At 46.0% G+C, this 12,782-nt stretch overlaps 1 protein-coding gene across 7 annotated transcripts in view; it reads right to left on the bottom strand.

Annotated features, from left to right (window-relative positions):
- Positions 1 to 12,782, bottom strand: part of PLCH2 (phospholipase C eta 2) — a 1,074,339-nt gene that overhangs the window by 210,665 nt on the left and 850,892 nt on the right. For all 7 annotated transcript variants that reach the window (XM_073602999.1, XM_073603003.1, XM_073603004.1 and 4 more), the window contains one exon: positions 10,196 to 10,367. In XM_073602999.1, coding sequence (XP_073459100.1) covers positions 10,196 to 10,367 — 172 coding nt within the window. The remainder of the gene's footprint in view (positions 1 to 10,195; positions 10,368 to 12,782) is intronic.

Genomic DNA, 12,782 nt, shown 5'->3' with positions numbered 1-12,782 from the left:
AGTCACTCAGCATCAGCATAGGCAGTCTTTTGAAGGGATCTGAGATTTCAAAAAAAAATATTCGGTTACATCAGCATCAGGTGCTTGGTAGCTGGTGGTGATCCAAGACTGATTCATTTTTATGAAGGTCAGTCGATCGACCGAGTCGGTGGACAGACGCACCCTGTGATCAGTTACAAAGCCTCCAGCAGCACTGAATGTGCGTTCCGAAAGAACGCTGGACGCAGGACAGGCCAGTAGCTCAATTGCATACTGTGCAAGCTCTGGCCAGTGATCCATCCTCAAGACCCAGTAACCCAGAGGATTTTCGGTGGGAAAGGTGTCCAAGTCAGATCTTGCCCCTAGGTATTTCTGCACCATGTAAAACAGACTCTGGTGATGGTTGCTGGAACCGTTCATACCTTGGGGCTGCGGACTAAAAAATTGTCTGAACGCATCGGTCAGACTGCCACCTTCTCCACCGCTCCTTCTTTGACTGACCGAAGCCTCAGCAACACGTTGTCCAGAAACAGGAGTTTGTAACCTCCCAGTCTCTGGGAATGCGTTGCACAGACCTTTCTGCAAGGCCTCCCGAAGATGTTTCATCCTCTGCTCCCTCTGCGACGGCAAGATAAGGTCCGCAACCTTACCCTTGTAACGTGGATCAAGGAGGGTTGCCAGCCAGTATTGGTCCTTCTCCTTGATACCACGAATACGAGGATCTTTACGCAGGTTTTGCAGGATCAGGGAGGCCATGCAGCGTAGGTTTGCTGAGGCATTCAGTCCGGAGTCCTCTGGGTCACTAAGGACGACATGGTCCGCAGCCACCTCCTCCCAGCCACGTACAAGTCCATGTGTTTCTTGCGACTGATCCCTTAAAGACTGCTGCTGATGCTGAGTGCCAGGCTCCACCTCCATACTGACACAATCCTCCTCCCCCTCCTCGTCCTCTTCCTGTGTGATCGGCGGGCATGCAGGAACACTGTCTGGATAAAGGGGGCCTTGAGAGCTAAGGAAGTCCTGGCCAACATTGAGTTCCACCTGGTGGGCATGTCACAGATTAGGCGGTTCTTGGGCAGGTTAAACTCCTTTTGGAGGTCTGCCAGCCGAGCACTGGCATTATATGACCGGCGGAAATGCACACAGACTTTCCTGGCCTGCCTCAGGACATCCTGTAAGCCCGGGTACCTGCCCAAGAACTTCTGCACTACCAAGTTAAGGACGTGAGCCAAACAGGCCACATGGGTCATTTGTTCCTGTCGGAGGGCAGAGAGGAGGTTGGTGCCACTGTTGCAAACCACCATTCCTGCCTTAAGTTGGCGTGGCGTCATCCACCTCTGAACCTGCCCCTGCAGAACTGACAGAACCTCTGCCCCAGTGTGGCTCCTGTCCCCCAAGCACACCAGCTAAAGCACCGCATGGCATCTTTTAGCTGGAGTACTTGCGTAGCCCCTTGAACGGCTGGTAATGAGGACAAAGCACAGGAAGAGGCCATGGAGGAAGAAGAAGAGGAGGGGGTGGAGGAGAGAGGTGTGTCACAATCATTAGTAGTGGCATTTTGGAGGCGTGGTGGAACAACCTCCAACACTACTGCACCTTGTCCTGCATACTTCCCAGCTGCCAGCAGAGTCACCCAAAACTTAGGTAACGTCCCTGTCCATGCCTGCTGGACCATGAGTCAGCGGTAATATGCACCTTACCGCTGACCGCCCTGTCCAGCGAGGCATGGACATTGCCTTCCACATGCCAGTAGAGAGCCGGAATCGCCTTCCGTGAGAAAAAGTGGCATTTGGGTACCTGCCACTGAGGAACCGCACATTCCACAAACTCACGGAAGGGGGCAGAGTCTACCAACTGAAAAGGCAGCAGTTGAAGTGCTAGCAATTTTGCCAAGCTAGCATTCAACCGCTGGGCATGTGGATGTCTGGGAGCGAACTTCTTTCGGCGGTGCAGCAGCTGGGGCAGGGAAATTTGCCTGGAACAATGTGACGTCGGTGTACCGAAAGCAGATTGCCCACAAGTACTTGGCTGTGACACACCTAATTCTACACCTTCATTCCTCTCAGTGCAGGTCTCAGAGAGGACTGAAGGTATAGTGGGGTTGGAGATCTCAGCTGATGAGGAGCAAGGAGAGGTCCTCTTTGTTCTTTGGTGTGGGTCTTTTAGATACGCTTGCCAACGAACTGCATGGCAGGTCAACATATGTCTGGTCAAGCATGTGGTGCCCAATCGGGAGATGTTTTGGCCACGCGAGATACGCTTGAGACATATGTTGCAAATAGCAGCGGTGTGATCTGATGCACTCGTCTCAAAAAAGGCCCACACCAAAGAACTTTTGGAATAACGCAGAGACAGCAGCGCCCTGCACATGCGGAGCTTTGGGGTGTGATGCAGTCAGTGTGCTGCCCTTAGGCTGGCCCCTGGAGGGCATCCTGCCTCGTTGGTGATGTGCCTCCTCCTCCTCTCTCCTATCAGGCACCAACGTTGAGTCAGTGACCTCATCATCCCCTCCCTCCTCATCACTGGAGCAAACTTGGCAGTATGCTGCAGCAGGGGGAGCATGACTGCCAGATTGCTGTCCTTCTTGGGCACCCCCTCTGTCCGTGCTCACGTTACTGCCTTCATCTAGCTCAGTATCATCATCAGAGCCTTCTAAACGCTGGGCATCCTCCTGGAGCATGTACCCAACACTGTGGTCAAACAGTTCGAGGGACCCCTCAGGAGGACATGGTGGGACTAGGGAAGGAGTCACTGATGCCATTGAGCCGAGGGAAGAGGCCGCGTTGGCAGCTGCTTTGCCAGACAAAGTACCCTGAGCATGGGCGAGAGGATGAGGAGGATGAGGACCAAGTCTTCCGCATGTTGTGGCTCAACACGGCCAGCTGCCGAAAAAAAGGCCAAGCGTGTCCCACGGCCACGTGCTGATGAGGATGCACCGTCTCCACAACCAGCACTGTTGCCTCTAGACACAGAGCCTGCTTGCCCTCCAGACATACTAATGGCCTGTAGCTGCACTAAGCTGGGATATATATAGATATATATCTATAGATAGATATATATCTATATCTATCTATATATATATATATATATATATATATATATATATATATATATCTCTATATATATATATATATATATATATATCTCTATATATATAGAGATATATATATATATATACTGATACTGCAGCTAGCAAAATCAACTGCCTGCCTGTAGTATGAGAACACCACCAACCTTCTACAGGTAGCTTTAGCTGAACACTGTGCAGAGCTCGCAAAAACGAACTTGTAGCTTATTTAGCTGCCTGCGGTAGTGATAGGATCAGGAAAACACCACCAACCTTCTACAGGTAGCTTTAGCTGAACACTGTGCAGAGCTCGCAAAAAATGAACTTGTAGCTTATTTAGCTGCCTGCGGTAGTGATAGGATCAGGAAAACACCACCAACCTTCTACAGGTAGCTTTAAGTGAACACTGTGCAGAGCTCACAAAAAAATAACTTGAAGCTTATTTAGCTGCCTGCGGTAGTGATAGGATCAGGAAAACACCACCAACTTTCTACAGGTAGCTTTAGCTGAACACTGTGCAGAGCGCGCAAAAAACTAACTTGTAGTTTTAGCTGAACACTGTGAGGAGGACGCACTACACTAACTTGTAGCTTTAGCTGAACACTGTGCAGAGCTTGCAAAAAACTAACTTGTAGCTTATTTAGCTGCCTGTGGTAGTGATAGGATCAGGAAAACACCACCAACCTTCGACAGGTAGCTTTAGCTGAACACTGTGCAGAGCTTGCAAAAAACTAACTTGTAGTTTTAGCTGAACACTGTGAGGAGGATGCACTACACTAACTTGTAGCTTTAGCTGAACACTGTTCAGAGGACGCACTACACTAACTTGTAGCTTTAGCTGAACACTGTGCAGAGGTCGCACTACACTAACTTGTAGTTTTAGCTGAACACTGTGCAGAGCTCGCAAAAAACGAACTTGTAGCTTATTTAGCTGCCTGCGGTAGTGATAGGATCAGGAAAACACCACCAACCTTCGACAGGTAGCTTTAGGTGAACACTGTGCAGAGCTCGCAAAAGACTAACTTGTAGCTTATTTAGCTGCCTGCGGTAGTGATAGGATCAGGAAAACACCACCAACCTTCGACAGGTAGCTTTAGGTGAACACTGTGCAGAGCTTGCAAAAAACTAACTTGTAGCTTATTTAGCTGCCTGCGGTAGTGATAGGATCAGGAAAACACCACCAACCTTCGACAGGTAGCTTTAGGTGAACACTGTGCAGAGCTCGCAAAAGACTAACTTGTAGCTTATTTAGCTGCCTGCGGTAGTGATAGGATCAGGAAAACACCACCAACCTTCGACAGGTAGCTTTAGGTGAACACTGTGCAGAGCTTGCAAAAAACTAACTTGTAGCTTATTTAGCTGCCTGCGGTAGTGATAGGATCAGGAAAACACCACCAACCTTCCACAGGTAGCTTTAGCTGAACACTGTGCAGAGCTCGCAAAAAACTAACTCATAGTTTTAGCTGAACACTGTGAGGAGGACGCACTACACCAACTTTTAGCTTTAGCTGAGCACTGTGAGGAGGATGCACTACCCTAACTTGTAGCTTTAGCTGAACACTGTGCAGAGGTCACACTAAACTAACTTGTAGCTTTAGCTGAACACTGTGAGGAGGATGCACTACACTAACTTGTAGTTTTAGCTGAACACTGTGCAGAGGTCACACTAAACTAACTTGTAGCTTTAACTGAACACTGTGAGGAGGACGCACTACACTAACTGTAAATAGTCTAGCTGCCTGACTGTGGTACTAATAGGATCAAAAGAACACCAGCAATTTTCTTCAGGTAGCTGTAAATACTGTAACAAGACAAGCCTGCCTGTCAGTAGGAAAATAACAGGAACGGATCTAGCTAAACTGAATACAGTGTGTATATATATACACACACACACACACACACACACACACACACACACAATACCTGGGATGCATATATATACACAATACACTGTAAGTGCAGCTAACTCACTGACTGACCTGCCTAATCTAGCTAACTCAAATGAAATGACACTGTCTCTCTGTCTATCTAAGCACGCCGGAACACACTACACAGGGCCGCCGTGTAGGCGGCCTTATATAGTGTGGGGCGTGTTCTAAACCCCCTGACCCATAATTGGCCAATTACAGCTCTCTCTACTGACGGCGCTGTGATTGGCCAAGCATGCGGGTCATAGTGCATGCTTGGCCAATCATCAGCCAGCAATGCACTGCGATGCTGCAGTGAATTATGGGCCGTGATGCGCCACACGAATTTGGCGCGAACGGCCCATATCATTCGCAATTCGGCGAACGGGCGAACAGACGATGTTCGACTCGAACATGGGTTCGACTTGAACACGAAGCTCATCCCTACTGGGGAGGATTTAACTACACAAAAAGCATATGTATTCTGAACGTTCAACTACCGTGTATAAAAGAAAAGAGACGCGTCATATTTATCGCGGACAATCTTTTAGCACAACATATAAGTGCAGTGCATAGGGAACGCACATAGGGCATGTACTGATACCCCAAGGGGTGGAAATAAATACTCTCTTCAGATAGAAAAACAAATCCATCTAGTAAATAAAAGAATTTTGAAACTGTGAAATGTTTGATAAAAGCAATGATGTTGTAAAGGGACTTAAAGTCAGGGGCGTAACTACCACCATAGCAACCCATGCGGGCGCTATGGGGCCTGCAGCCGAGTGGGGCCCAGTGAGGATAAGAGCACTGCCGGCACAGTCTCCCAGCCAGGGGAAGAGAGAGGAAAGGAAAAGGCGAGCTGTCCGTATCAGCAGAGAGCTGAATTGCCCGATGTAAGAGCTTTCATTAGAACTTCCAGTGTACCCGGGGCTCTCGTCACATAGCTCCACCTTTTGGCCCGGTGCCTTTGATAGACAGAACGCCGATCCAATGCGGGACATGTGACGTCATCAAAGGCGTCGGGCCAAGAGGTGGGGCTATGTGACGATGAGCCCCCGGAAGACAGGAAATTCAAATGAAAGCTATTACAGCGGGCAATCCTGCTCTCTGCTGATCCGGGTGGCTTGCCTCTTCCTCTGCATAGGTGGGGCTGTATGGGGCACAGGTAGACCAGGCTGTATGGGGCACAGGTCACGCTGTATGGGGCACAGGTCACACTGTATGGGGCACAGGTCACGCTGTATGGGGCACAGGTCACGATGCATTGACACTAGGGCAGCTGTGGGGGGGGGGGCTGTTTGCAGGGGGGCCCCATACAACATTTTGCTATGGGGCCCTGCTATTTCTAGTTATGCCCCTGCTTAAAGTGATACTAAACATACACTGTTTAACTTACGCTTCCCCTGCTATTTCTGCATATGGATGATGGTACTGTAATTATTTTAATTAAAAAAAAAAAAAAAAAAACTAAGTACCCTTTTACTAATTGATATACAGCTGTCACATGACCCAGTTCTTTCCCAGCCTGTCTGCAGGGAAACATAAGCAGGAGAAGCTTCTAGTCCTCTGCTGCTGGTCACATGTTCAAAACAAAAAAACAGCCTTTGGAATAAGGAGTAAAAATAAATATCAATAAATCATGGATGCTCAACCTGTGGTCCTCCAGCTGTTGCAGAACTACAAGTCCCATTATGTCTCTGCCTTTGGCAGTCATGCTTCTGTTAACCTTGTAGTCCTCATGGCACTTATACAACAGCTCGAGGGCCACAGGTTGAGCACCCATAATAAAGGGTTTAAAATGGTCAAATAAATATATATATTTGAAATCAAATCTTTATTATTTTTTGGAAATAACACGGTGTGGGCGAATTCTTGACAGTCACAGGCTGTGTCACCCTTCTCCAGCCTGTATCTTGAGAGTGAGATGAAGCCTCCACTAACCAACATGTAATATTCCGCTCCCATTGTGTTACCTGGTTAGTGGGCAAGGAGGAGGAGGGAGGGAGTGGGCTGTCACTTACCACTGTGTATACACCCACTTGTGTTACTCTATAGTCACATAGGCTGATTAGATGTGATAGGGAGGAAATGCTCAGCATAGAAACTCACTAAATCTGAGCATGTGCAGAGTTGCCACCACAGCTGCAAAATCCCTAACTGAAATGGGGAGATGAACAGAAGGCGGAGATGGAGAGCTGCTGGATAAACCAGGTTTTTTGCAGAATACAGAAAATGAATCTCATAGTGATGGAGTGAGTATGAACAGCATGTAATACAGCATTTATTGATAGCTTTTATGATGTGGGTTAAGTGACACTTTAACCACTTCAATACAGGGCACTTCCCCCACTTCCTGCCCAAGCCAATTTTCAAATGACAATTACGCGGTCATGCTACACTGTTCCCAAACAACATTTTTATCATTTTGTTCCCACAAATAGAGCTTTCTTTTGGTGATATGTGATCACCTCTCTGGTTTTTATGTTTTGCTAAATAAAAAAAGACCAAAAATTTTGAACAAAAAGTCTCTTAATTTCGGTTATAAAAGTTTGTAAATAAGTAAGCGAAAAAAGGGTGTTTTGTTTAGAATTACATCACAACCTATAATTAATCCCTATTACAATTTTCCATATCATGTTAATTTCTACAATAAAAATCCCTTCTCTCCTCCCCCACCCTTTTCCTATTTTTTGCAATTATTGACTCATTAGATATAAGCATATGTCTGTTCATGTGTGTGTGTATATATATATATATATTATATATATATATATATATATATATATATATATATATATATATATATATATATATATATAATGTGCGTTTTTCACACATACAACTATTTTGACTCCATTGTCTATCTACTTTGTTTTTTTTATATACTTTTTTTGGATATGTATTATAGCAAAAAGTAAAAAAAAAATTGTTTTTTTTTTTTTTTTTTTAATTGTCACTCTTTGCTTATAGCGCAAAAATAAAAATAGGAGGTAGTCAAATACTACCAAAAGAATAAAAGGACATCAATTGTTTGGGTATAGCATCGCATCAGAGCGGTTGTGGAAGTGATCAGCCAACATTTGGATTTACAGAAGTACACACACTTCTGGCTATTGCAGCCAGGAGTGTATTAAAAGGACATATCTGCGGCACATTAAAAATCTGAAGCTCCAGCAAGTTGTTGGGGATTCAGATTTTACTCATCCTGGCACCAATTGGTCTGATCGGGCCTGCTTGTCAGTTCATCAGACCCTCTATTATCCTCTATAGAGTGATAGATGTAAACAGACTTGTGTCCGTTTACACCTGCCTAAATCCAATCCAATCTGCCAAAAAAAAAAAAAACATGAAGGGGATCTGTTCCCCACTGTCTGGGCAGATGGGATTGGAGGGCAGTTGGATGTAAACACACAAGTCTGTTTATACCTCACCACCCATAGAGCAGAGTGGGCTGTGTGGGATCTGCTCAGGAGGGGATCAGCACACAGATCCCAAGCTGAGCAAGTGGATAGGAAGCAGATTCTGCCCCTCTGTCCCCATGTAATCTTCTTTGTTTTGCCCCATATCCCTTTCTGTCCCCATTTCTCTTTTTCCCTTGCACTCTGTCCCTATGTTCCCATCTATTCCTCATCTCTAGAGGGTCCCCATGATGTCAGCGGGCTATTTTATGCAAAGCAAAGCAGAAAGATTTAGCTTTTATCCCTCCACTCCGCGCTGATTCAGCGCCTTTACTTGCTGGCTCCTCCCCCTAGTCTCACTGGACTCCTCCCCCTCATCTCTTGCCTCCAGTTCAGCAGCAATTGTTGACCCTGTGCTGGACTGGAGGCATTTCTGCGGGAATTGTTCATTGCGGGGCTGGAGCCTGGAGAGAGAAAAGCAGCTGTTCTGCCCTTCACCTGGGACTCGGAGAGAGGAGGAGCAGTAGCAGCCTGGAGTGGAGAGCAAACGAAAGCTAGTGTGACCTGGAGGCAGAGGCTGATGTTCAAAGAATCACAGCGCGGTTCTGCATGTCACAGTGTGCACTGTGTGACCTGTGCTGAGCTGGGTAAAGGTGTGAGCTTCAGCTTTTCTTGAGGGACCGGTAGCGTTAGTGCCCTCCTTCTCCTGGAACCTTAAGGCAGCCGCCTTTCCTCCCTCAGGCTGGCGCTGGCTCTGCACCCACCCAGGATCAGCCTGGCCCCTGAGTGTCCATGTGCGGACACCTTGCTCCGGGGGGGGGGGTCGCTAGCCCCCCCTCGCCCCTACCTGCGGACACCCATGCTGGTAGGAATTTTTTGGGTTCACAGCACACAGTTGGGGTAGTTGACTTTTTTGAAATTTGGCAGATTCACCCACACAGCTCCTACTGATAACTTATTTGGATGAGAGCGCTACATACTGTAACTGACCACCAGGTCACCCAATACTACAGGAAATCCTAAAAAATATATAATTGCCTAATACAGGGGATTAGGAGAAGGTTCATTTTACTAAATCCTAGGCCCAACATATTTAAAAATAGCGCATGCAAAGCGCCCTGAAAGAGCCGCTCCTGACACTCAGACTGGAGCGGCGCGCTGGCAGGACGCTTAAAAAGTCCTGCTAGCAGCATCTTTGGAGCGGTGAAGGAGCAGTGTGTATACCGCTCCTTCAGCGCTCCTGCCCATTGAAATAAATGGGGCAGCGTGTCTATACCGCCGGCAAAGCACTGCTGCAGCAGCGCTTTGCGGTGGTTTTAACCCTTTCTCGGCTGCTAGCAGGGGAGTAAAACCACCCCCGCTAGAGGCCGAATACTGCTGCTAAAATGATGGTAAATCAGCGCTAAAAATAGAGCAGTTTTACCGCCGACGCCACTCCCACACCAGTGTGAAAGGGGCCTAAATCATTTTTTTTTCTGCCAGTAAATACTTTATACAGGTATTTCTGCAGCATATTTGGCAAGTGCTGAATCACAGTATAAATAAAATAATATGCAAAGTGGTTGGAGGGAAGCTTCAGAATGGCAAAGATGTTTTTATTACAAATTATGTGAGCAGACTGCAGTTCCTCCTTAAAAATCTTATCCTGGAGCTGAAGAATGCTCCCCAGAAAGCTGCTCGTGAAATGTTTTATTGTGGGGTGTTGTTTTTGTTGTAACTGTTATTTGGTGAAGAACATGATTAATGCACAGTAGAATACAGGGTTTGGACTAAAAACAGAACATTATAATGGTTTGGGTGCAGTGACAGGGCATATGAGCTTTTATAACATCCACGTATATTACCTTCACTAATATCTTTCCTTTCAGGGTTTCTGGAGAAGGCAGCTTTGTCGAATCTCCATTCATCACAGATGACAGATCTAACTTGTCTCCCAGGATTTCAGTCAAATACTGAGCCATTTTCTTTTGCTGCACCACACTGCAGTGGTTTTCAATTGACAAGATGACAGGATATCTAGAAAAAAAAAAAAAAAAAAAAAACACAAGATAGCCAGATTCTAAATAATATCATCAATGGAAGGTGCAGACAACAGTGCAATATTCTTCCAATATGTTCTTGTATCTTAGATAAGGCCATACGTTACCTTTCACCATAATCTTACCATGAGGGGGTACCACAAACACAAAAATTTAGAAAAGGCTCACAGCTCTTTTTGATCCCTGTATACTTTATACATCTTGGGTGTCTATCTTTAAAACGTACATTACTACAAAGACCATTAAGTCTGCTTAAGAGTTATTTCAGTGTTATTAAAAAAAAAGTTAAAAAAAATGTATCTTACGGATGTGGATTCTGTCATCCACACTACCTTGTTAAAGTACATGATAATCTGCAAACTTGCATTTACAAGTGGCGGCAGCTCATGCAGGGTGCAGCCCCGTAATCCATGCATCCGGCTCCTAATCTCCATGCAGGGCGCCGGACGCATGGATTCCAATAGGGTTTTATTTTTTTTGAAGCGCATGATTAGAGCCAGAGGCTCTAATTGGCGTCAAAAAGGGTGGGCTGCGCCCCGAGCCCACCCACTTGTGTGACAATAGGGAATTATTAGTTATCGTCTTCCTGCTTCTTCTCCCGGCCAATCAGGAAGTGGGCCCTGAGACCCGATTGGCCGGGAGTCCCAAGACCTGATTGGCCGCAGGTCTTAAGTCCTGATTGGCCAGGAGGAGAAGCGACTGCTGGGACTGGGGACGGGAGGAGGGGGGAAAACCGTGACCTGGATGGAGTACGTGCAGGGGATGGCAGGGGGCCCATCAGGCGAGCATTGCAGCGATCGAGCATCGGGGGGAAACGGCGATCGAGCGAGTGCCGGGGGGAGGGCAGTGGTGGTTGTTTGGCTCTATGGGGAGGCGGCAGGGTGGCTTTATGGGGAGGCTGAGGGCCCCACCCCCCCGAAAGAAAAATGAGCAGGGTTGCTTTATGGGGAGGCTGCGGGCCACCCCCCCAAGAAAATTGAGCAGAGTGGCTTTATAGGGAGGCTGCCCCCAAGAAAATTGAGCACCAGCCACCACTGGCTTCAAATACACGTCAAATGCAGGAATACAATGCCTGTCTACATGAGCCCTTCTAGTGAATCCCATCAGATACAGGGGGACTAACAGGCTTTGTGGTCAATGCCCAAGGGCGTCCTCTGAAGATTTGCAATGCCAAGGAGTCCTGATTATTTGTCAGTGCCTAGATAACTATGTAACCCATAATAATAAACTTCTGTTATTTTCTCCCTTATGGCCCTTGAAATAAACCATTGCAAATGTCTTACTATATCCAATTGAAAGACACAAAAATTACCCACTGGTTTGCTAGAAATTACTTTCTGTACTCTTTGCTTCTCACCTCTGTCTGTGGACTTCAAAACACCTCTGGCTTATATTATGAAGAAGAGGGGGAGGTGTTCTGTATTCCTAAAATACAGCTGATAGTTTAGCTACGTTCCTAGAGTGTTTGATTGGTGTATCCTAATGACCACAATAGAAGACTGCGTGTAGATTTAAGCTAAAGAAGCAAGAAGTCACCAGCATCTCATCAATATTCATTTTACTTTTTCACTGTGAAAGCGATGTCTTGCAGTCAAATAGAAAAAAGTTTTAGGACCTTGCAGAATTCCTTCTTCAATTCAACATCACTATGTTGTATTTAGAAAGAGACTTGAGTAGGAATTTGAGGATGGCCTTTGCTGTACCACCTGCATACCTCCATTTTAAGATGTGATGTCACCATTTGAAATGATGTTGTCATGTAAATTTAATAGGTTGTACATGGACATGTCAAATTTGGCAAACATGTTTTTGAAGAAATATTGCTGTGTTATCCTCTTGTGACTACCTTGAGGTCTTTTGACGTAAGGGCAGGTCTTTAAGAGAAGGGGGATTTTCCAGAGACATCAAGTATATTGAAATTCTGCAAAGTCGTGTTTTTGGCCATGTTGCCATGGCATGGGCGTCTATATTGCTAGGAGAACATGAAACGGTAATTGGGCAGCTATGTTGTATAACAAATATATTGACAATAACGGTATACTTGCTTGTTATCTTGAGTACATAAAAGCTATATGGTTGGGCATTTTCACTGACCCCATACATTTGTTAAAATAAACCTTTATCTAATTTGAAACTACTCAAATTCGTTGCGGTTTTTGTTATATCCTTATTCAGACTCCACCAGGGCCTGAAATGTTGGCTACTTCACTTGTTGCTACTTTCCCAGTAAAAAAGTGACTTCCTGATTGCTCATCTGTAGTCCTAATGCACTTCCTATCCTAGGGTGACAACATTGCTCTTCTCTTCTATAGATTCAGTATAGTAAGTTGTCACCCTTAGAGTTTGTTGACACTTGCTCAAAATACTGATGCTTATCAAATGTGTCAACAGT

Source organism: Aquarana catesbeiana, linkage group LG10 (genome assembly GCF_042186555.1).
Source record: "Aquarana catesbeiana isolate 2022-GZ linkage group LG10, ASM4218655v1, whole genome shotgun sequence".
In the NCBI taxonomy this organism is placed as follows: Eukaryota; Metazoa; Chordata; class Amphibia; order Anura; family Ranidae; genus Aquarana; species Aquarana catesbeiana.
Note: the sequence above shows the minus strand (reverse complement) of the source record. Positions and strands in the feature narration are given on the sequence as shown.